Source organism: Falco rusticolus, chromosome 6 (assembly GCF_015220075.1).
Source record: "Falco rusticolus isolate bFalRus1 chromosome 6, bFalRus1.pri, whole genome shotgun sequence".
NCBI classification, from domain to species: Eukaryota; Metazoa; Chordata; class Aves; order Falconiformes; family Falconidae; genus Falco; species Falco rusticolus.
Window position 1 is genome coordinate 36,777,751 of NC_051192.1, and position 26,378 is coordinate 36,804,128.

General features: G+C 36.8%; 1 protein-coding gene across 10 annotated transcripts in view; it reads left to right on the plus strand.

The window, feature by feature from the left end:
- EYA4 (EYA transcriptional coactivator and phosphatase 4) overlaps nt 1–26,378 on the plus strand; it is a 158,260-nt gene that overhangs the window by 17,357 nt on the left and 114,525 nt on the right. For 9 of the 10 annotated variants that reach the window (XM_037392950.1, XM_037392959.1, XM_037392951.1 and 6 more), the window contains exon 2: nt 993–1,094. In XM_037392950.1, the coding sequence (XP_037248847.1) occupies nt 1,062–1,094 (33 nt within the window). In that variant the 5' untranslated portion in view covers nt 993–1,061. Of the gene's footprint in view, nt 1–992; nt 1,095–26,378 lie in introns of those variants that run through there. The other variant, XM_037392958.1, reaches the window with a different exon arrangement.

Genomic DNA, 26,378 nt, shown 5'->3' on the forward strand with positions numbered 1-26,378 from the left:
GTTTATGTTATTGGGCATACTCCCAGGTCATGTTTATTTAGGGTGCCTTGTTGATAAACAAATCCAGGTAATATTGATAAACAAATCCAGGTTGTTTGTGTTCCTTAATTTTTGTGTTTACATACTGTTACATATTTTGTTTTCTTTTAAATGTAACATTAGCTACAAATATTATGATTATTGCATATATGAAATATCCCTGACACTTGTTTTGTTCTAAATTATGCAAACTTGCATAACTCCAAAGCGGATCTTTTCTGAGAATGGAGATTATAATATAAATGTGTGGCTTTATAGTTAAGGTTACCATAATAATTTGTATGCAGAACTATTAGAAAATGGACTTTTCTTATTGAAGATCTCAATATTTGATGAGAGTGATTCACCCTATGAGAGAAGGCATAGAGACATAGCACATAATTAGGGTAATGTCTGCCATTTAGCACTTTGTAGGGAGCTGCTTGTTATAAACCACTTTGTGTATTTTATTTAATCCTAAAGGAATTTAATGGACCTTAGAGAGGGGACTTCATGCTGATAATTGCATAGTAACCTTTTTCTGCCAGACACTTAATGACTAAGAGGTTATCATTAAATGTGTATTAAGCAGTTTTGTTCAAAGTTCCATAATTGTTTTTCTAATGTGCCCTCCCAAGGGTTATCTTGCGTTGTCTACTTAAACAGCTGCCTGTATTAAATATTCTAGCTTTTTAGCTTTTTTATTGGTTTGTTTTCATAACTATTTTTTATTGCAGGAGTTGAATAATTATTACTTAAGTGTATTCTTGTTTCTGTTGGTGTATTTTAGATAGCTTACCGAAATAATACCGGAGGTGTTGAAACATTTTATATGAAATTAGGCTCCATAGAAGTCAATGGGAACTTTGCTGCAGATTTTAGTGAAACCACAGCCTCAGTTAGGGTGTATGTTGCAGGTTTGCCTTGAAAATGGAACCGCAGACTAATATGTTCATTTTTTTTCTTCTTTTTAGAGTATTGAGCTGTAAATTGGAGGGAAGAGAATTTCTGCCTGAGGGGGAAAAGAAAAGTGAATAACCTCCATGGAAGACTCTCAGGATCCAAGTGAACAGTCAGTAAGTGCAAATGTTGCTAAACTCAACTGCATAAATTGCACTTTGTTCAAGCTGTGTTTGAAGGGATTTTGCTTCAGGTTTGAGAATTATAGTAAAAACAGGGGAAAGCTTCTGAGCTACTAGATTCAAACCTTGTCTTAGTTCATACATAAAGTGAGGGGTTTTAATCTTTTTAACCTGTTGAAAGGTAAAAGATCATAGTTGTATAGCATTTTTCAGAACTAGAATTGTCGGAGAGCTGATGGATGGAATTAAGGTACACTGGAAGAATAAAATGTTAAAAACTTGCACAATGGTATGCCTTGTTCAAATAATTGTATCAAAATGTATATCCATAGTTTTGCCAAAGCGAGAGCAAGCAAATGCCAATGAGACATTTCAGATGGTCAGACTGTGGCAGACGATGTAAATTGTTTCAGGACTGTCTTGGATTTCAAGGGAATTGTGAGAATTGGCAGTATGGCTCCCTGTCGCATGTCAGAGGGAGATTCCCCTTGTCATTCATGAAATAGCTGGGAAAAACAGGGTGAACGTTTCTTCTCCTTTTTCCTTTCTAATTTTTCCTTTCCTTTAAGGATGTGGTCTCCAGACTTCCTTACCACCATGCTGCAGTTCTGAGGAGACAGCGTTCTCTGATCAAATTTAAAGTTGGCTGGGCTCGCCATCCAAAAGTATTGGCACTGTTTTTAACATCTTAATTTCTAGCTTCCACAGTACTGGCAGATTGTGTGAGTACCATGATCCCCACAGGTCTCAGCTTGGGTTCAGTGTACTCAAGACGAATAAAGGGATTTCATATTTTTATTTCTGACACGTTGGAAGAGGTTATCCATGTAATAAACTAGTATTAATATCTTTTTTTATAGCAGAGACTTTTATAGGTAACCCAAGTGCAAGGAACTGAGAAGAGTTGCATGTGTTTTAAAAATGTCGGTAATTTTATTTAATAAGTGCTTTGCTCCTGACTGGATAGCTCCTATCTGAGACTTTATCTTGGACTAGAGTTTTATTACTGATTTAAAATGGTACAGAACTGGAAAGTCTTGACAGTGTCTTAAGTCACTATGATGGCACTGCTTGGGACAGCCGTGCCTATGTATGTATTTAAACTGTTCCCAACCAAGACTTCAGAGCATGTAAAAGCTACATGGCTCCATAATTTAATAAAGTTTTATAAAGGTCATAAAAGATTACACAGAAGTTCTTCTCTCATAGTCTGTGGAACAATTATTCTGTGCAGTGTACATGGTATGGTTATTAATAGGAAATAGCTTAGTGCAAAATTGTGTTTTCATTGCAGTTAAAAGTTTTTGCACCACTGGATGCCTGGTATATGCATACTTTAGTAGCCATTTTACTACTTTATTGTAGTATGCTTTCTGTAGTATTTTTCATAGTTACTACATAGCTTGATGCTAATATGTGGGAACAACCTTGCAAATTACAAATTGAGGTGAAACCTGTGCCATGTTGCATATGGAGATAGGATTTCCTGTCCTTAATGCTATTGTTAGTGTCACAGAAAACTGTGATTCAAGACAAGCATTTATTCTTGTTACTCTTTGATGAACAGTGGCAGAACTTCAACAGAAGGGGTGGGAAGAGTCCTCTTCCATCATGCTCTTCATCCAAGTGTGCACCTGTACTAAGATCTCACCCAGGCATTGGGCACTGTCCTGGGAAAGGAATTGTAGTGTGAGGCCTGTCTGACTAAAGCAGATACTGGACTTTCATTTCTCCACTTCAAAAGCCTTTTCACTATTATTTCATGGTTAAACTCCTCTCATAGCCAGGTTTTAAAAAAGAAAATAGTGTTTCTGGCTTAGTTCTTTGAAGTCACAAGGCAGGACTGTGAGCTAGAGATGCCAGGAAGAAGGGTGCATTCTTTAGCCAAGACTTTGGTGGTTTAAGCTCTAGGAAAGTATCAGCTGTATATCCTACAGCCCTTCTGCTTGTGCTGCCCTGGTGTTTTGTATCCGTTAATGTGTTTTGTACTAGTTAGCTCTAGGCAGTTTCTGCTCATCATGCAGGACTTCCGTTTCTTGACATGTTCAAGGAGCCTACATACTTCATTCGGCTTCAGGATTCCTCTCTGGGAGCTGGGTACATAAGATTTAGACCATGGAAATTCAAGGAGCCAAAGGATCTAGCTGTTGCTGCGAGCGTATTAGATTGTGTGAATAAGCATGAATGCAAGACCTGTGCTCAAAATTGTGCTGGCACCTTGCCCCAAATACTCTAGTCCTTAGTTACTTGACAGACTGCCTGTCTTTGCAACCAAGATGGGTTAGAAGGTGCTTTCTGGTTAGAAGGTTGGGTGGCATGTTTCATGGACAGTTGGGTTTTCTGAATAGAGAGATTCCTTTATTGAATTAATTTCCCTCGGCAGTCTGTTAGGAGCCTTTTGTCCTTGGGAAAGGAGGCTAGGCACAGTTCCTTTGGACAGTGAACAAGATTAATTTTCAAGTTTCATTTTAAAGAAAAGAAATTATGCTGGTTTCTGCAAGTGGGTTGTCCTCATGAAGTATGATGGACTGTAGTGTAGCTTTTATTTTGACAATCTGCTCTGTAATTCTGAGATCACTATTATTGTTCTAACTCAAGTTTTTGTTGTTTAGTCTTGTCTTCTATTCTTTTAAAATACACTAATAAGAAATGATTAGTTCTATGATTCCTATTCTTAAACTATATTACAGTCAGGTGAAAGTCATATGATCGTAGCTATGAGCAATTCCACAGCATCCCAGCTGCGGCATAAGAAATAAACTCTGCCACTTTTGTCTCAGACCAGTGACTGCAGGACTACATGCTGCTTCAGAAACCTAAGTGCACCCCTGTTCTCTGAGCCTCTAAAGAATTGCATTTGACTGAATTGAGCAGCTGCTGTGTTTTCTGAGATGCCAGCTTGATTAGATGTAATATATACACTATTTATTGCATTATGTCAGTAATTTGTTTATTTTTCCTATTTTTATGTCCAGTAAATTCCTTGCCCCTGCTAAATTTTAAATCCTTCTGCACTGATTGACCAGAAGCCAGTGTCCTTGCCTGCCTGTCATACCACAGAGCCTCTGTACTGGGAAGCCTGTTGTGCCCACTTTCCTTCGCCTTCTCACTCCCAGTCCCATGTGGCAGAGGTGCGGGAATTGAGACATATCTAAATCATACAGTGATAAAAAGAGTGAGAATCAGAGTGGAGTTTATTATTTATCTAAATCATACAGTGATAAAAAGAGTGAGAATCAGGGTGGAGTATACTTCGGGTTTCCTGTCTTTACACACAACTGCATAGGTAAATAGCTGTATCTTGAAGATCAGCAGGAAAATAATGCAGGTTACTACCTAGCACAGAGTAGAGCTGGGACTCTTCAGGTGCAGCTGAGATCCAGCAGGTTCCTCCAGCTGGCATGGAGCGGGCTGGGCTGGGGCTCATCATGGTGCTGTACTTGTGGGGCAGGTGTGTGTCCTAAAGAGCTCACAACTCTCATTTTTCTTTCCAATTCAGATGCAGAATATACTTGTGCATCTGTGCATAAGAGGAAATCTTCTGTTCATTAATAGAAAGGTTCAATTTATAGTATTCTGAAAGAAAAAGAAGAAAATAGTAAGACAGGTATTTCACAGATAGAGGAAAATAACCAAATGGTCTTTTTTTTGTTCCTGTGTGATGTCTGTCACCAAGTGCAGGCTGCTACTTATCAAGTAAGAGAATACTTAAAGCTACACAAACTGGTTTCACACAGACAGATGTGGCAAGGTAAAAACATAGTTTTAATAACTGTGATTGTCATAGTCTTTATATGCACAAAAGAAAAACAATGTAGAAGGTAATAAAACACATTAAATTTTGCTACTGTTATTGCTATCCTTTGAAATAAATATGCTGATTTTTGCTAAATTCTAAAAAATACTTTTTTCAAAAGATGCATGTTAAAAATTCTTCTATTTATCTTTGAAGTTGGGAGAGAAGGAAACTATAGATCTTTTATTTATGAAGAGTGTAGCAAAAAGGGAGACAAAAGTTTTTAATACTGGTCTTGGACATGGTTAATAAGATGATAAATGTTTAGCACCTAAATAGTCCTGTGTTGTGCTTTGGTATAGCAAACACAGGATTTTTAGAACGTCAGTTCTAGACTCTTTATTTTATCTTCTTATAGCCATTATTTGCTGTTCAATCTGTAGTAGAAGAAAAATAATTTGGCAGCTAACTTGCTAGTTTAGGGTTTCAAAGGGCCTTGTTAGAAGCTGGTGTAATTTCATCCTCTGGCCCTTTTATGTAACAGCATGCATATTTAGATTACTTCATTTTAGCCGAGAATTAAACAATAGATTGCAGTGCTGTAGGACAGGATGCTAGCAGATGTGAGGCTAAACCTGAACGAACAGGTTTTCATTTTTATGATGTTTGGACAATCATCCTCATTGTGCCCTTGGTAAGTTATTTGTTTTTCATCAGATTATACAGACTATCATATCTGTTACTTGCATTTATGTCCTGCTTGCAGCTGGACATCCCTGGCAACCTTTTCAGACAGCGTTGTTTCCCCGTTTTTGTTTTGTTTTAACGTGTGAAGGTGTCAGATCTGACCCCTTGCAGATCGGTTTTCAGTGGTAGCTACCTCTCTGATGCATGAGCCCTGCGCCTGCAGCATTTCGTCTTCCCCGCTCCGGGGTGGGCAGCCTGCTTGCACCCTGGGAACTCTGGCTGAAGCTCATTTCAATGAAATGAAAAATAGTTTAAGCTCTTTTACTGAGTTTTAAATGTAAATCTTACTTTAGAAGACTGTTCTGTATCACCGCATAGCAGGTTGCGGTTCTTATTTCTGTGATACCAATATTTGTAGGACTTGGAATAGTACAGGCAATTCATCTTGTCAAATTAGTGATGGTTGAAAGAGACCTCTGGAAGTTATCTAGTCTAGTTTCTGGTCATGAAATGCTGTCAGTATGCACAAATATTTCACTGTTATGAAAGCAGTGAACTATGTTAAATACCAGTAAGTGAGTATCTTCTGAAGAAATTACACATCTAGCAAGCAAAATATAGTTGCCTTAATGAGTGATTATTTGCTTTTAACTAAAAGCAATCATTGAAAGAAAAATGTTGTAACTTGAAAGTCAGCTGAAGTAAACGAGAACCAGTGTGTCTTTTCCAAGTTACATTTCAGAGCATTTTGGAAGGTTGCTTAGGTATTTTATTACCCCCTTTCTATAGACACAGTAATTGGCACAGAGATATAGATGGCTTGATGATCCAAAATTATTAACCACTTTGAATTATAGTAGATAAAAAATAAAGTGTAATACCATAATGCCTTGCCTGTAATCTAATAGGAATTTGAGGCAGAAACATCACCATTGTTCTCTTCCTGCTGCAATATCTTTACATACGGCATGACAACCTCTGTGAACACATAAATACTGTTTTTCTAATTTCTTTGCCCTTTACCACTTCAGCATTCTGTAATTTCTATACCATAATCCACCAGTGCTAAATCTGAAGGTAGCTTTTCCACTCTACATTAGTAGTCGTGTATGTGTTTTATTTTTCCCATTTACCAAATGGGAGAGACCAAATCAGAGGGCACTCAGAAGCAGATAATGCATTTTGACACATGGAATAAACTGAGCTGATTTGTGTTTTGTATGAATTGCATATAATAGGAATAATACATTTTGGCATTGGTCAAAGATACAAGTATTGACACATGTAATAGAATGTACATTTCTTTGTGAGTTAATTAAAATTATGATTTGAATGCTAAATACATGATCCCTTCAAAAAATATCCAAGAGAACGGGACAGAATAACATCCATAGCCTGTAACCTTGCAAGATAGGATGAGGAGAGGGGCTGGCAAGCAAACAGAACTGTTCCTCTCACTGGCACTGTCACATCTCCTCCGGGTCAGCTCTCCACCTGTTTCCTGGAAGATGTTACAAAGTCAGTATCAGAGTTTTAAATGGAAAGGCGTTTTATGGGCCATGTTTAATAACAACAGAAACCAATAAAAGAAATACATTCTGTTGTCACATACTGTCCTTGGAGCACTGACAAGGACTGACACGTAACTACCATATAGTTTGTTATGACTGGTATTCCTGGCTCCAGAGAGGCTCCACACTGGAATTTTAGGGATAAAACTACTTGAGAAAATTGCTACTTCCATAAGCTAGATAAACTTCCTTCAAGGTAGATACTGTCTTCTGCCCAGAGGGCTCTAGGGGTCCGGGAGCATGGAATTCTGTATTAATAATGAAGTTGTAGCTCTGATGCTATAGGGATATCAGAGGTGACTTCTATTGTATTATAACAGATAATACCACTAGAAAAAAATGGAAAAAACTTGCAGGTACAAAAACTTCTTTTCAAGGCCTGAGAAGTGGGCCAACTTAGGCCTTCTTTGGAGCCCCAACAAAGGCTTAGTCACATAAGAAAAGGTTTGTATATATGCATGTAAATATAAGATATGGAACATATGAGCCAGTCTAATAAAAGTATTGCCTCTCCCTAAAAATGCTTCTTTATGTGAAATCATTGAAATCTGACAAGACACATTCCAAGCTCTGCAGATGGATTTTTCTTATAAGATAAGGTACTTGTTCAAGCATTTAAAATACCAAACTTCTAAATGCTATACTTCTAATTATTTTAATATTGTATTTTAACTTAGAATTACTCATGAAATTTCCAAGGATGTCCATATCAGTCCTATCTGTGAATGCAAAGTGAAAATATAATCATTTCCTTAGGACACTTACTGTATGTGTATCAGCTTAGGCTTCTGATTTTGGCAGGGTCCAGGTGACGTTAACATGTACAGAAATAAATACTTTATTCCTCAATAAGAAGGTGTCAGTGTTTTGTAATGCACACAAAACGTGACAATATGACAACCAATTGATCTTCTCTAGCCTTTTCATTTTGTAAGGCTAAAAGCCTAGTGCTTTCATGTCTATTAAATGACTATGCCTACATTTCTAAGTGAAAAGTATGGATTACACTGAACATATGTTTGGTTTATTCTCATTTGATTATTGCAAAAAGTCCAGATGCAGCAGTGTGCTTAAGAATGTATGGGACGTAAGGGATGTGAGTAAGCCCACTGAAATCAATGGGATTTCTCATGTGCTTTAAGTTAGGCATGTGCTTAAATACTTTTCTGGAAAATACTTGGAAATACAAAATAAAAGCAATAATTTCAGAAGTATTTTATTAGCAAATACTTCTGAATGATTTGTGGCTATGGCTAATATTTATTTAGCATCATATAACAGTCATGGTTTCTTTATTCTCCCTATAGTAACTTTTCTCTGAGCTTTGCCTCAGTATCTGAGTGGTTGTCTTGCAAGTCAACTTGTATTAAAAAAGGGAATGACAGGGAGAAGTGTTACATTTTTAAATCATAAAATGACACTAGATGAAGAATATAATTTCATATTTTATAAAGTATGTCTTAAACACTTTGAGCACATCCAGACCCATTAAACTACAGTCACATCCTTGTCCTCTTTTGTATTAGGTTAATTCTCTAGCAACTTAAAGGAGGAAAAGTTTAGTGTTGAAATGTTAGGGCTACAGTGAATGGGAATAGTTTTGCCATAATATCACTTGGGGCAGAACTTGTCTCAGCGGATCCCATTGAAGAAACAATGCAAATCTTGTGTTGCTTATTTTATTAATTAATAAAATAATTTCTTTTAAGATTAGTTCATCCTCCATACTTCTGAAACCAACACCTGATGACAGGTGAGACTATTGTTGCTGTAGGGTGCTTTGCAGCATGCCAGCACTTAGACTTAAGCAGTGATCGAGCTTTAGTCCAGGAGGTCCACTGACCCAAATACAAAGCAGCGCTGCAGCTGAGAGACCAGTTTTGCATTAGTGTTACTCTTATAAAGGCAACTTCTAGATGAGAAACAAAGTTTATTTCAGCCAAGACCAGAGCTGATTCAACAAACCTTTTCTTAAATGTGGCAACAGACCTAGTTTATCATCTCACTTTCTTTGTCAGTATATGTTAACTGCATCCTGACACTGGTTTCATGATAGTTAGGGCAAAACCAGACCAGAATGTTGTTGAACAGAGCCACTAATAAGCTCAGCACTTGTCATTTGTCAACTAACAACAAGGCTGAGAAATACTCTGAAAAGATCTATAGTCCTGTAGTGTTTAAGAACCTGTACCTGAAATTTAAGGTTTTTTTATGGAAAATTTGCTTACCCTAGAAAACCTAGGCCACCTATGGTAAAATTTTTGTTTCAGTGAAGAGGTTTTTCCCATTTTCCAGGTTCATTGCCTAAAGCAAAAAACCCCAAACAAAAACAAAAACAAACACCACCACCACCACCACCCCCCCAAAAAAAAGGAAAAGAAAAAGAGAGCGAAAAAAAGGAAAAAGCAGTCTAGTGGTTTGCACAGGTGCCTTTGGATAAACCTGAGTCTCAGACGCAGTAGGACTTGCTGACTGTTGCAGGTGTGTTCTTTTGCTGATGCCAGTAGATGACAGAGCTGTATCTGGGCAATAGACAGAGATTTTCTTCTGTGTTTGAAACTGATATAAATTCTAATCTGAAAAGCTTAATATGCTTTCCTGTAGTGAAAGAAAAAGCTGTATACAGAGGTGTGAAAAATCTTGTGGTCAGATGTTCTTTATAACGTGAATTGTTGCTGGTATGCACTGGAAATAACAAATTTTCACAGTAAACAGCAACATTAGAATGATTTTTTTATTTTTTTTTTTAGATTTGCTTAACAGGAATAAAAATAGTTGAGTAACAAGGCCGAACATATTACGGTATTATATATGTATTACCAATGTGATACTTTTAGTGCACTCAGTATGCTGTATGGCTTTCCTGACCAGTTCCTGAAAGAAGTTTACAAGATACTACTTTCCAGCGCCGGCTGACATTCTTTTTCAATGCTAATAGAGAATATGGGGGGAGGGGTACCTTTTCCCCTGTGAAAATAGCTGCTGAAGTTAGAATTTGGTGGTATCAAAAGGAAGAGAATCTGCTGTGAAACAGCCTTCAAAGTGGAGACTTAAGTGGTTTTACCCTTGGGGTCCTTCAGGCACCCTGCTCAGTCTCATTGCTGAGCTCAGGTGTGTGCAGGTTGGCATTCTCATCTGTATTTTCAGTACGCTCTTTGCTCTACATCCCACTAGCAGGTAAGGTACAGAGAAGGTTCTTGGAAGATCGTCTGATTCAGAGAACCTGGAAGAAAGGTGCATTTTGATCCCTAATGCTTGTTTGGTTCCTTTTCTTGCACTGCCCCTCATCCTCAGCCCCTACAGGCTCCAATCTGGAAAATGCTGGACATAGAATTTTTGAGGCATAAATGATATAATTTGATAAGGTAATATGAAGCTAAAAGGTTAAATCTGGATCTTAGGTTAAATATAGATGGGTGAATGTTAACTCACCCTGATTTTTGCTTTTTAGGACTTTTTTTTTTTTTTTAGTAGTGGAAGAAGTGACTAGTGGGATTTCTGTAATGAAAAAAATCTTCTATAATGCAAACCTTTAGTTGTACCTTATTCTGTGAAGCTTTAAATTTTTTTGTTCATGTGTTTCAGTCAAAATGTTTGGCTTTAAATTTTTTGTTCATGTGATTCAGTCAAAATATACAAGGGAAGGAGCTAAACAAACTTCACTTGTTTCTATCTCATTTCAGTTAGCAACTGTTAAAAAATTAGCACAGATTTTCAAGTTTCAGTTTGTCACACAGTCACCTTCCCTGTGGGACTGCATGTGGCTTTGTAGTGAAATGCATTGGGGTGCTACCTGAGCATATTTGGGATTTACAGGATAAACACCCATACCTTGGGAACCTCACATTGCTGGTCACAGCAGTGTAGATGCTAGTTCTTTCTTTCACAGAGTCAAACTATGATGGTAATTCAGAAACCAGCAGTGAGTAATGTGTGCTTAAACTGTTTTTAGGAATTCTTTTTACTGACTGAGTAAATAGGATTTGTAGATTTATCAGCCCAGGTTGGACTAAGCATGAGAAATAACTTGTTCCCTACATGGTCATCCTCATAGAGGCTATCGGGCAGTTAGCAAAACCTCTGTTTGTTCTTTTTCTACCCATTGAAAGATTCTTATTCTACTGTTCAAATCCTTCCAGTAGCCTGTGCCTTGAGCGCAGCATCTTGCTTCCCAGCAGTTGAGGCATTTGCTTGAGTGGAACAGGCTGTTGTTTCTTCTTTAGCTTGTTTTATTTCAGGTGTGACGTAAACTTGATAGTGTTTGAAACAGTGAAATTAAAATAATTCTGCAATGAAATCTGTGGAGCATTTCTATCCTTTCAGTAGCTTTTACCATCAGAGGGAGAAATGTCTTCTATACTTAACAGAGTTCACACAGGAGTCTCTGTTCTCAGGGAAGTACAGGAGACAGCAGGAGTGAATGCTGTGTACTGTCAGTGTCCTATATGCCATGGTCTAACTGTTCAGGAACTTGAATCCAATCAGTTTCCCTTTAGATACATTTAATCAGTTTCTTGTACTCCAAGTCATACATTGAGCTACTGCTTACCATCTTCCATTACGCATCTATTATCTAATTTTCAAGTGATTTTTTACTCAGCCTAAGCTTAAGTGCCAGTCACTGGCACATTCATTTGTTCAGTATATGCTAAATAATCTTAAGAGCTGTATTTATACAGAAAGCTCTGTATGTATCTATATTTATACAGAAAGCTGTATTTAAGAGAAAGCTCTGTATGTTCTCTTTCATGTAGTTGTGGTCTTGTAGTGGTGCTAGAGCTTTGGTGGGCTACGGACATCCAGCCATCCTGCTCTTTATCCTGTTACCTAACTGCTTGTCTGTCATCTTCTCAGATTCATTGCCCAAGTTAAATCTTTTTGATAATGAGTTTTCATTGTTTTTAGCACCACATTACAAAAGTAAGGATTAACCTTTAGCCTTTTTAATGTGGCATCTGTATCTAGAAAATTCATAAAAATGAAACTAGTTTTATCCCTTTTTCCTATATCTTTGAAGGTGCAAGGGGTTCCTTATCACTTCATTCTTTCAAACGGAATGTATTTATGTATTTATTAATAAATGTAGTAAATGACAATTTAAACCATACTCTTCAGGGCATCACAAGTGAAAATCATAGGCTTCCAAGGAATTGATATCATACTCAGTTTTGTGCATGACTTGCTTTTAAGTCAAGGAATCCAGAGTTTAATTAATTGAAGGAAATTTTTACATTTTTCTTGCTAGATGCTAAACTTAATCTGGAGATAACTGCAAAATGACAGTAGCAGTAGAGGAAATAGTCTTTGCAGCACAAAGGGCACTTATGTGATGCATCATTGGTTGATCATTCATAAACTCCAGTTCTTTCTTGTTAGTCCTAGACTTCAGTAGTACTTAATGTTGACAAAAGAAAACACATACTGATAGATTTGCTGGAAAAGTCAACATTGGCCTGAATTTTCCAGGTTGAAATAGTATCTATTTTAAATTTTAAAAGGTTAGATTTAGCTAACATTTTGAGAACCTTATCCTGAAATGTTTACTGAAAATCTCAAGTTCATGTAATTTAAACTGTAATTTAGAATATGCCTATGATAGCAGATGTATTACAATAATGATGGTACACTTCAGTGCTTTTCTGATGCTGTTGGATGTCTTCTGTTTTGGACTTTAACCTTATAAAGAGTTCTGTTGAAAGTCCTGGCATGATAAGACTGAATAATTGCATAACAGGACATCCTACCAAATATAACCAGGTTTGAAGAAGTGATAGGTTTGGAAAGTCTACTGACCGCCTTCATATTTTTACCTAAATGCCTGTGTACAGATAGAAGAAGACCTAGAATTATTTAGAATATTGGCATTTTACACATTCTGTAGCCATGCAACTGTAGTTAACCTGCTGAATGTTTCTTTTTTATGTCTACAAAAACTGAATGCCTATATAGAGCCTTATCCCAACATAATTATTTCTGAGTCATGCAGCTGTAAAATTCACCTGTTGTTGAAAGCCTGTCAGCCTATCAAGCAGAGCTACTGTGCAAAGAGCTTATGTGAGCACTTAAAAAAGGAGAAAAAGAGGTATGTTTAGATCATAGTAATTGCTACTTTTATCTTCTGTGGTGTATGGGAAATTGTATACTTTGTCAGTCAAGGAAATCTTGATGTGGTCTACATGCTAAATTACATAATGATAAAAAGCAGACTATAATGCTTTGAACTTGTACTACATATTCTTTCATGGATGGATTAATTTCTCATGTTTATGAAGAGCCTAATGTGCATCAAAAAGACCTCTAAAATTTTTATGTCTCAATCTACTTCCGTTTATAACTGATCTTGCAGTAATAGTCAGTGCTGTGGATATGACCTGATTGTGGACCTGCAAATCATGGTGCAAAATTCACCAATTTACCTGTAGGAGTGTGGAGCTAATGAGTAACTGTAATTATCCCAGGGGCATTGCTATATTCTTTGCTGTCTGGGTTCACATAACATGACATGCATTGAAGAGGAAGGATGCCAGCTGGTTGTAAAAGGACTGCAGCATGGCTTCTTTAAAATCACCAGTTACAGAAACCCGTCTGGCATGTCCTAAGAGCAGGAACTGACCTACTATCTGTCCTCTGATTTCTAGCAGTCTCAGGAGATGCTCTTGAGGTTTTATTGAATACAGGGTGCAGTGCCTAACCAGAAACGATGTAGTGTTTTGAAACATCTGACACTTTCAGCTGAGTGCTTCGCAGTGCTCAAAAATTATACTTGCTGGTAGCATAGTTTCAGAAAAGAATGAGAGAAGATATCAATATTCACAATACAGTCTAATCAAGAGTGTATTTGTAAAAACATCATCCATAATGAGTACACATAAAACTCAGGAAAAGGGAAAAAAGAAAGAAAGAAGGAAAGAAAGAAAGGAAGGAAGGAAGAAAGAAAGAAAAAAAAGAAAAAAAATCCAGCAGCTGATAAACCTCACTGGAAATCTCTCCTTCATTATTCTATGGAAGTGGACATTTCCCTTTTTGGAGTTTGAAACTTTATTTCCATTAGTATTAGCCAGTATCCTTCCAGCAGTCTTTCTTTGTCTGCTTCCAGTTGTGCTATTCCGTGGGTAGTGAGAGGAAGAAGATACAGTAAAGTTTATTTTTCTTCATGAGTAGTATTTTAAGCTATTGTTCAAATGAAGAGACTTAGGTTGTGAATTTTGGCTGTGCATGGCTTGCATGGTTTCTTTTCTATGTCTCTGCAGTGCTAGTTACCAGGCCCCTTGGACTGGAAGGATTTAACTGGAGCCTCACTGCTTAAGCATGGTAATTTTAAAATTCTTTCTAGGCAAGGCTGTCCTGTAACTCAGCTAAAATGGAAAACATCAACAAGGTTGTTAATTTTACTGAAACACTATGACAGCTTTGAACTGCTGTAACTTTTTCTCACCTTCTCTTCATTAGCAAGGCTGTAGTAGCAAGGCAGATGTTAACTCCTCTGAAGAGGATCGCAGCAGATAGATCAGAAACGGTGTCTGAAGTGCAGAAGACTGACACTAGCATTGACAGTTTTATGTGGAGTATTTTTCTCAACACACAGCAGGTGTGTAAAGTGTCATCCAGACCCCTATTTTTTTAACATGTAATACTCACACCACCTGTAATAGCTAGCTCAGTTCTTTTGAAAAATTTACATGTTCACTGAGGAAATTTTTAGTTGAGAGTACACATAGGAATGTATAGGATACGGCTGATTTTCTTGCAAATTTTTAATGCTGAAAGAGAGCAAAAGATGGCATATAGCATCCATGGGAAAAAGGGTAACCAAATGTAAGTGAAGATTGTAAGGATACTTGGCCAAGTATGTGCAGTAATGTAGGAAAGTGAAGTACAGCATGGCTGCCTGTTGGGGTGAGTAATACAGACACGGCTCCGTGGCTGCTGGTTTTGCCAAGCCACTGTGTTTACTTTTCATGTTTTATACGTTTTGGTGCTGCTGCTCTAACAAATCATCAAAGTGCCATGACTGAGTACTACTTGAAAAATTAACTGTTGTCTAGGGGAGGCTTATGGAACATCCTCTGATGTTTGGAGCTAACCTGGGCTGTTCCCACTGTTCACCCATCCTTTACGACTGGTTCCTGGGAGAGAATGGTAGAATCAGTCCCTGCTATTTTGCTGCTGTGCAGTGGCAGCTTTTGAGCTTAATGCTAACAAAAAATTTATCTCAGACAGTCGAACCATTATAAAAGTCTTGAAGACTGTATAGAGGCACAGACATATTAGATTGTGCAGAAAGTATCTCCAGCTGCTTTATTTCTATTTTTTTTTCCTAGCCTTCCTTTATAAGACTTTTCTCTCTCAAGAGAGTATAATAGTTTCTCTTGAAATCTGGATTTGGAAAATGGTCTTTAGCAGATGCCATACATAGTACAAATCAGGCAGCAAAGGCTTGTGTGTAAATCTGTCTGTAAGAATAAGATTTTTTATGATGCTGATGGAGATCTCTGCAGTAGTCCTGTCTGTGTTATGACTGCTGCTACAGAGATAAGGCCTTTGCATTTGGCTACATAAAAAGGTCACTGTTTTGTGAAGGCCAAAACCATGATTCTGCCATTGTTTTCCAATTTCTGGCCAGCTGGGGCGAAAGACAAAGCTGTATTCTTATCTATAAATGTTACTAATGTCACCTGGTAAGTTTACATGTGTGACTTTTCTGCTCTCCCAGAAGAAAATAGCTCCATTTAAATTAGAGAAACCCAGTGAGTGAATTACGCAAGGCCAAACTAAGGTATGCTTGTGAGTTTGACATCCATGAGCTCCACTGCAGCTTGGCTTCATTCCCAGGGCTTCCCATTTAACATCATAGTGTACATACTGTGAGGTTATAATGCCCTGTAAGTCGTAAATTTAATGGTGTCAGATTAAAGGGGGGAAATGGAGAAAAGATTCATCTTGGAAATAAAGAGGAACTGTAGCTGCCTTCCAAAGGGAAAGAAAATGACAGAATAAATCATTCTGTCATTTCTGGAGCTGACAAGACTATTCTGCATTAATAAAAAGTGAATATTGAAAGTGTAATAAAGTGTAATAAAGGTATTGTGCAGTGTGTAGTTTTTGGCACTATTTTCCACTGAAAGGATACATAACTGGGTGGATGCTGTGTGGGCTTGCAACCATCCTTCAGCTTTTTTGTGCTTGATGTACTTCTCTTAGTTGCTTGAAGGAAGCTATTAGTTACACATTATTTTAATGGCAGCATGTAATAGAACACAAGAGATAACTGCTGTGCTTGCTTTACCCAGTACCCACACAAGCCACGTGTAACAAAGGAGACATGCCTTTTCAGTGCAAAGAAGTGTAAATCACTGTGGCATAACTAGAGTTAAAGGGTTCTGTTGTAGATGACACAGTAAGAAATCATGGGAAATACTGTGCTCCTGCCAACTGTCTTTCCATTTCCATCTACCTTAAGAGAATAGAATAAAGTCCTGTAAGTAGAAGAAAAAATTGAATTTCTTTAGTAATGCATTTAGGCTAGTGGGGATGTTGTAGTTTTCCTTTTTTTTTTTTTTTTTTTTTTCTTTTCTCCCTTTTTTCAGTACAGGCTCACTTCGCTTGAAATATATTTGAGTAAATCATTTGGGAGAAGGCAAATTTTTTTCCAAAATCTAGTTTATGATGAATAGCAGTCTAAGGTTCGTTAGCAGCCTCATTGCATGCCTGCATAACCTGGATCCTGTCTCCAGTTGGTACATTTTGAAAAACATCCAACATCTGTCTTACTACTAAGAAATTTATAGCATAATTCCAGTAAATCATGGCATCCATTTTCTGCCCTCATAAAGAATTAAGCCCTTGAATTTTGACAACATTTAGATACTCTAAAGACTTACATTTTATTCAAATGTACAATCCTTTCTTTTTATAATTATGGATGAATGACCAGAGTCTTTACATGTATTGAATATGAACAAACCAAACATTTATAGTTAGCAGGAAATGTGTATTAAGTGGGAAGCATAACTGTTATTATGCCAGCAGAGTTCTTCTAGTTGTGACAACACTGGCCATCACTACGTATATAATTGGCCATATATTATGAACAATTTTACACTGCCTAATACGGTATAGTACATTTTAAATCATTAAATTTCCTGAATTCAAAACTGTCCTACTTCTTATGCAATATATATGATTTGAAATGATTGTGTGGTTTTAGAAAGAAATATTATATAAAAATTTCTACCATCAGTTAAAGACCTCCCACATTCATATGACACTAGACTCTTTTGAATAACTGTAGTCATCTTTATTAAAACTTTATTACTGTATGTATTGAATAGCAGACTAAGTGCCTAAGACCAGCATTACTTTTTGGCTTAAGAGTTATTGCTTCCCTGGGACTTTAGATTTGCAAACTTTCTTTAAAGGAAAGAAATCATAGATTAAAATTAGGAACACTACAGTTTTACAGCAGATCCTGCCCTTTCTTGGAGTCATCTGCTCCATTTGCATGAAACTTAACATTGTTTACTTGTACAGAAGTGAAAAGCTGGCCTGAGGATTAAAAACTCCCCATACCATATAAAGAAATACACTTTTCACACTTGCTCTTGGTGTAAATATTTTAATATATAAAATTTAGTGGAAATGGTTGGAAGATATATATTTTTTTAATGAGTGAGTTTAAGCACTGTTACTACTAGCAAAAAACTCACTGTTTTGAACATTGACATGTTAATATTTTAAATACTGAATTTTGATAAGCCAGTAAACATCTGCTAATTCAGCAGAAAATTCTTGGCTCCCAAACCAACAGCAAACAAAGAAACCAAATACATGGTGACGAAAACAAACCCTGCAGACCCTCCACTCTATTATGCAGTGGGATTAGCAGGTGTGTGCACTTTATGTATCAGTGTTTTGTAGTTCATACCAGAATTTTTTGTTATTTGAGCAAATTCAGTCTAAGGATGAGCAAAAACACGACAAATTTTTTGGAGCTTTGGTCAAGCCTGTTTGACTTGTAATGGGGTGGGTGTGTGTGTGTGCCCAGCATGTAGCTGTAAATCCCTGCTATGTATGTATATCAATTTTAAAAAGAAATTGATACAAAGAATGAGTTGTAGAGAATCATGAGGAAAAATGAAAATGCAACCCAGGTAATTCTGTAGAGTATTCATAATTAATATGGCTGTAGGAGACGCTAGGTTTTGAGGGCTGCAGAAAAACAACTGCTGATAAGAGTATTTCATCTTCATACTCAAAGAGGATCTCCTGCATTCTATTTGGCATTCTAAAAGCACACAGTAAAGAAACTGCTGCATAGTTGCATGGGTTTGTGATTTGATATGTGATGCTTTAGAGATCCTTCAATGATTGTCGCATGATGAAAAGTAAAGCCTTCAGAAACTGTAAGTCAGTCTATGGTAGTAATGCATTAATTGGTATGCAGAATTTGCAGCCCTCTGCTATTTCTGTCCTACTTATTTGTCATGTTGCTCTGACTTGAAAAGAACCTTGCTTCCCTGTCTGAAACACTGCTGCAGCCCTGTCAAGTGTGCTCAGGTTATATACACCTTTCCATTACATAGGGTTGGGCTGACCAGCAGGTTATCAGTTTGTGAATGCTGCCTATGTGAAAACTATTCCGTTGGTTTAATTGCATGATGTTATGGTTTAGGAAGTGAAAGTAGAAAATAATATCTCATTAGACTGGCTATTTTAGCTTTCAAGATTATTTTGTAGAATTTAGCTTTCAAGATTATTTCATAGAACTACGTTTAATAACTCTGAATTATACCAACCCAGATTTTGACAGATTGGCTGACTGCAAAATATATTAGTAATGTTGTGAGAGTGTGTGTAGCTTCTGGTTTGTTAAATCCAAAGTTTAGAGTGGTCGGTACTTATTAAAGTTTCTGCTGATTTCCAGTGTTAATAAACATTGCCACAGAATGAAAGGGTAGCTTTTTATTTCATTTTCCTGTATTAAAATTATAGTCAACTTGCACTGAGGGAGATTCCAGATCTAGCTTTTACCTCTTTGATCAAAGCTCTTACAGGCAGCAGAATGTTTTTAAACTTCTCAATATAATGTTCTGAACGGTTATGCTACGATATACTTTTATTCAGCTTAGTATTATTTTTAAGTGATAGAAAATCAACATGAACTATGTGAAAAAAGTAACCTTTTTCAGCAAAACAGTTATTTGAAACTAAAGAAGGGGTCTGGTATTCCCACACATATGCATCATTACCATTCATAGACTTGTTTTTTTTCCAGTGCAGACCACAGGGTTTTCCTGCTGGCTGATAATCACATGCTGATATGACAGCATACCAAAACTTGTCATTTTTCAGACCTTGCCAGTGGCTCTTAATCCATCTGGCCCATGTGTGCCCTGTCAGCTTCCTGCTTTGCTCAAAGCAGCCGCTGTGCAATCTTGCTTGCTGATAGCCACCACCTTTTTCAGCTTCAGGTTTCTCAGAGAACAGCACTGAATGGAAGGAAAAATACAAATTTTTTGTGCTGCAGTGCTGCTAGTGAAAAAAAGGAATGACCTTCTTGAAGTCATCTTTCCTGTGCATGATTAACATGTACAGGGTTCTTTCCTCCCTTGCTCCGTTTTTGCACACTCTGACTAGGTATGTATCAGTAGCTCCAAACCACAGAGGTGAACAGCTCTTTGGCCACCTGCTGTTTATCCCCATTATTTCAATATGCCCAAAGCTGCCCATCTGCTGGAGAATAAAGTAATGCAAAAAAAGGGTACTCTGCACTCTGCACCTTTTGTAGCACTTTCTACAGTGGACTAGACGTGAGATTCTGAATGGGTCCTGGGATATGGTTATACAAAAGGTCTCCTTTTGGCCCCACTGCATTTTACAGTTGAGGGTGCTTAGCTGGGCTATGTTTTAAGCAGCGCATCATATCTTAAAAATATAAAAGTACATAAATGAAAGCTTATGCTATGGAGCTAAGTTCTGAGTTACTTTTAATCCTGCATTTAATGTCTGTTATACCCATTTCCTATGGTACCATGGACCTGATTCAGAAAAGCGTATAAGCATGTGCTTAATTAAGTGCTTTCCTGAATAGGTATGCTTTTCTGAATTGGAGCCCGTAAGAGTAACTGGCATGTGGGTTGTAATCTCCCACCTGGGATGTTCTGGGGGTGGATATTAGAAGACAAACTATTTTTTTTCGGCTATTCCTGCTTTCTGGAAGACTCCTACTGCTCTAGGTCATTTCAGTTTTTGATAAGGTGCATTCATCTGTGAGCTGAATTAGATTTTATATTTATGGTATTCATCACTTAAATCCTTTTGTTTTGAAATTGGTTGTATTGATAGAAAGTATATTTGCATTTCATGTTAGAAAGCTAGATGCCATAGCAACTGTTAAAGAAATTAAAGAAAGCCGCCTTTTCAGTCTGGAAACCACTTTGGTACCCTTTGGTTTTGATATTTAGTGGCGTTTAGGTTTTATTTTTACAACAAAATTAATTAAGTTATTTCAAAGATCATATGATCAACTGCCAAAAGTGTGTTCTTTGGCACAGACCCAGATTCCTGTTCTCTTTTGGAAGTGTTACAGCTGCAATAAATTTGATTTCACCCTTGATAATTTCTTTAAAGTATAGTAATAATGTATTGTTGATTTAGTGTTTTTACTAAGGAAAAAAAAGGTCACAAATCACAAAATCACAAATTTTATTATACTTACCACACCTAAGTAGTTGTATATACATAAAATTCAAATACGTTTCAAGACTTGTTTGGTGTCTAGTTTTGGAAGGTTACTCAAATAATATAAATTCTGCAGTTTGCATGTTATTTGTCACTTCTGAGAATTCTGATAGATGGTAGGTTCCAGTGTTTCCTTTGAGGTCTCTGTTGAGTATTTAATAGAAAAAACGTACAGAAATCAAGAAGCTTTGTCTCTGTGTCAATGGAACACAAAATATTCTTTATGCCTGGCAATGTAATAAAATATTACGAAATACATATATCAAAAAGGATCTTTGGATGAGTGGAAAAAAGTTGGCTTTTTAATTTGGTAAAGTCATTTAACTTTTTAATATATTTTTTTGAAGCTGTTCTGTGGTCTTCTGTGGTCATGCTCATTTCATAGTTGTCCCATTTCTTCCAAACTGTCTTTCAGTTGTGTAGTTAATAGCCTTTTTAACTATTGCATTACTCAGACAGACACATCTTAACATAGTAGGCTTGTTATTTTATTTTTTCTTGACAAATGCTTAATACTTCATAAACCTTTCTAAAGTGTTTCTCTTTAAACAGAAAAGACGCTTCCGTTCTGTGTGATAACGTGGGACATTGTCTGTGAAGGCTGGTAGTACTTGCTGATTGAACATTACCATCTCTGTGCTTAGCCTCATTAAAGAATATTTTTGGCAAGTAAGATGGAGTATATCCTTCCCCTAGTTGTCAGCCATTAATGTATGGGTTCGGACACTGCTTCCCAGCCCTGTGGAAAACAGACTGTTCAAAGGGTTGGCACAGTCACTGGTCTACTTGCCATGCCCATGTACCACCCCTGTGTGGTTGTTGACTTTCTTTGCATATTTTAATTTATCCCTCGCTAGACACCCCCGCTTGTAACTCATGTACGTCGTACCAAAGACAGGCCTTTGAATTCCTCCCTTTTCATGGTATTTCTGCCTGCTACTTGTTTTACAGCTTTTCACGAGGAGGTATCTGTAGAGAAGATGCAGATTCCCTATACAGCCTTCACAGCATGTGATGCTGTGATGACACTAAAGCAGTAGCCTCAGTTTTGTAACCTACATCTTGAGGTGCAAGAATTACTGAATATGAAGATTACAATGAATGAACAGAACAGGAAAAATAATGATTTTATGTTGGGAAGAAATTTATGATGAGATGGCAACTCTGCTGTTACTATTTTACCCATTTTTTATTTTCCTACTATTTTACCTATTTTTTATTTGCCTCCTGTGTAAGTAGAAAAATAAGGCAAAAGGCATAAAACAAAACTTTCAAGGGCATCTTTCCTTAGCTGCCCATTCAACCCTACAGGTTCTGAGAAACTAGAACTTTCCTTTGCTTCATTAGCTGCAAAGGAAGATCCTTCTTTTCTTTGTTGTTCAGAGCACATTTTAAATAATTTAACAAGCACAAGTGATTAAGGCATTAAGTATTAAAGTAGCTTTAGAATCAGACTGTGGTAATAGACAAGCATTGCCTAAGTTCCCAGCTGACCAAAAAATGGGAAAAAGCCTTACCTGTTCACCTAACTCCTGTAAAACTGGCAAGGTTTTGTTGGAAAGAACCTGACTGAAAAGCACATTTTTATGAAAAAATACTTCCCAAAGAAGTGTAGAGGTTCTTGAATTATATTTTCATGCTTACTCCTCTTTAAGTTCATCTTTAGAAAGTGTCATATATTTTTTCAGCATATATTTTTCTAAAAAGTTCTGAAATAAAAATATTAATCTTTACTTTTTAATTTTTTGGGTCATCAGTGTCAGGTACTTTCAACTCTTCATTAATAACTAAGATTTTAGATCTGTTGTTGAACACTGCTAAGTAAATAGCAGAAAGACTGTTGGTGAAAATACTGGTTTTATTGTTCAATGGATGCAAGAAAAATGTATTTTGAGGGGAAAATATTTACATCAAAATGTAAAGTTATTCTTATTTCACCTTGTATGCGGTGGATGGTGAGCTAGGTTCTGCCTGTAAGATGAAACACTGAAACTAGTAAGTATCTATGAACTTCTTGGCCTGCTGATGAATTGAGGTAATTTGTACACTTCTATGAGGATATAATTTGTCCTAAGAGAATTTCACTTATTTGCTGAATTAATAAACTTCCAGAAAGTCATTCAAAGCTAAATCAGTAAGAAGCCAGTCTATTTTTTAGTGGTGTTCCCATAACTGTATATAGTATAACATTAAATTAATTTGAGCATTCAAAAGCAATTATAATCAAAAGCAATTGTAATCAATGTCCTTATTAGATGGAAAGCTCCTAACGTAGGTGAAATAAGCTATTCTTTTCTAAATAGAGCTTTGAGAGCAAGGCAAAATTACAGCATCAAATGCATCCCCTTCCTTTTCCAGTCTTTTTGCTCTTCCCCTTCCATCTCTGTCCTTTCTAGTTCATCGGTCTGGCAGTAAACTGGTGGAAAACAGTTGTATATCTCATTTCTGTAAAAGCATTGTTTGATGCCACTGGTGAGCATTGCTCTGTTACCTCAAAGGGGGTAAGGGCAGGGAACGAGTAACAGCAAATCTATTCAGGTAAAGCAGCCTTAAGTACCAAGCATCAGCTACTGTTGCCCTCTTCCAACTGGTCCAAGAAACCACTTCGGTGTGGCATCTAAGGTGTGGAATTTAACCACTAGGATGTAGCCTTTCTCCTACTTTTGATTTTTCTGTTACTAATATAAAATTGTTTCTGTGCAAGAGACAGCAGTAATTGCAGTTATCTGTTTGAAGGCAGGGTGGCTGTGGACTCTCTAGACTTTCCTCTTGTGTCTTTGCATGCTTTCTGCACATGTTCAGTTGCACTCATTCCTTGGTGGAGAAAAGGCTTTTACATCAAAAAAACACAAGTATAGATGGAAGCAAGAGTGAACAAGGTATGTATGGGAGAAAGCAAATTCAGCTCTTCTCCACATTAGTTTGGTGACCAGAGCATAATTTCTGATACAGTTACACTAATGATGTGCATCCATTTTGTTGCAGAGTAATAGTAAAATTGACTAAATTGGTAGTTGCTGCTCTCTTAAACCACCAGTACACAGTTCTAGAGATGGTAGGCAAAACCCATAATCAATATATGCAGTCTCAAATCAATGGAATTAATGCATTTTCTCTTACCTGTACAGCAATTAAGTTGGCATTAAGTACAGCATTGTTGTGTTTAAAACTCCATGGTAATGCCTCACAGTGTCTTCTCAGCTTAGTGTAAAGGTGGTGGTGTTAAATGACCACAGGGAACACTCTGTAATTCTTCCAGAAAATGGGAAGATGTAGCACTGAGCACCCAGCTATACATCACATTCTAATGTCTTTTTCCTACTATACCTGGGGAAAGCCAGAGGGTGTGTAGTGTGATGAGTACAAAAGAACTTTGCTAAAGGCTTCTTTAAGAAACATAAGTAAGAATAGCATTTAATCTGCTCACTAGTACATTATGCTAAAGGCAACAATAAGATGTAGAAAATCACTTGTCTGTGTGTTTTATATATATTTTCAACTGCTCTGTGATTTTTATTTTTATTTTCTGGGTTTGCTGTCACCCCAGAATGTCAGTTCTGTTTTGCCTTTTTCTTCCCCCATGGAATGCTATTTTGTTGGGAAGGATTACCTCATGGAAGAACCAGGCATGCCTGCAGCGTGCAGTGGTGCAAAGTAGGAGTACACGGTGATCTCTATGCTAGTTAAAAAGACTGGAAGCATGATGCTGAGCCCAGCTTGGTAAGATGCATGTAAAGGTGGGAAACTGGAGACACTAACCAGCAGCTTTAACTGCCAGGTAAATGGCAGAGGAAATCCCAGAAAATGATATGTTACAAGTTTTTTTTTCTATAAAACTACTAATAAAATTGCCAATAAAAATATTGAAACCAGAACAGTCAAGAGGGATTTTTCCCCCTCTCATTTTTTTGAGAAACAGAGCCATGGAATTCCAGAAAATAAGAACATAGCTGAAATTTTTTCCATCTTTTTGTGAGTAGTTTTTCAGCAGAGAAATTCTAATTTTGATAATGAGGTACATGCTATACTGCTTAAAAGGTGATGGGTTACCATAGCTGTCTTGAGGGAGGATTTTAAGTGGGGAGGCTTGCTTTTTGGAAATTTTCCCTAATAGCATTAAAATAACATGTTAATTTTTATTATATTATTTGGGTGCTGTGATTTCTGCAGAGAGCACGGATCAATATAGAAATACAATAAAAGAATGTAGCATCTATATTATGTTTAAATTTTGAATTACAGCATGACATTGTATATTTTTACCCACATAGCCCACATTTCTTTTAAAAGGATATAAACCAGTTAGCTCTGTGACTATAATTTTTCAGATAATCAGCACAGATTTGTAAGTAGAACAAAGTTATTGAAGGAGATGTCTTCTCTTTCCCTCGTGGCCTCTCCCCTGTCTGGTGGAGAGGAGGGACTAGAAGCAGATAAGGCGTTAGGGAAAGGAAGTAAATTTCTTCCTGTAGACATGTATAACCAGCACTGCTGCTAAATCACAAGAGTTTTGTGATAGACTGTGGCTTACATGCGTGGAAATACTGTTGATTCATCCCTTAAAGTGTTTGTCTGTAGAAGTGTGTGCTGTTGTAAACTCATTGCAAAATATCGTTTTTGATGATGAACTATTATATAACTTAGATATTGTAAGTGAAAATGCTTTACAATAATTAGAATGTAGCTCTTGGGAAAGAAGGTGTTACAATTGCAGTGGAACCATGGGACTGACAAAAATAAACAGTGACACTCTTGTCTTTCACATTTCAGATAGCAGTTTGTTGCTAGAAGCCTAGTCATATGGTGTTGAAAGGACTGATGTATTAGTGTTGCAGATGGTAAAAGAGGGTTAGAACAGATTTATAGAACAAAGGTGTTTGTTTCTGTAGTCTTTTAAAAAGTTTTTTTTTAATTTCATACAGATATTCTATGAATTAGAACATTATACATATATATTTTATATACATATATATATATTTATAAACACAGTTCCCTGAACTGCACAGTAATGTAATTTACTTTTTTTTTTTTTAAAGAGGAGCAGTTGCATATTTTCTAGTTTCTGTAAGGAACAAAGCAAAATCTATAATATTTGCAGAATACCAAGGATGCACCATTGCATGATGCTCCATGGAGATAAGAGTTTTCAGGTTTTCAGTATAAGACATTTCTGGCTTTGTGCAGAAGCAGAGATCCAATAGCAGGAAGAATTACAGCTAGTAAGCAGGGATTTTGAGGAGTGCAGTTTTAGATGATGACATCTACATGTACTGCTCCAGTCTCACTCTAGGTACATACCTCACTGTTGCAAGTTGTCCTCTGCACTGTGTTTCTAATAGTAAGTCTTACATGACTTCATGGGACATTGGGAATTAAGACATTTGGGGGATATGTCTGTATGTGTGTCCCATGGGTTTTTTTTCCATTCCTCTGGGACAGAAGAATTAAATACCCTTTATGCTAAATTTCTTGCTGCGTATCAGACAGAGAACTTAAGTATGTGTGTATCTATTGCAAGCCATTGCTTTACTCTTATTGGAGAAC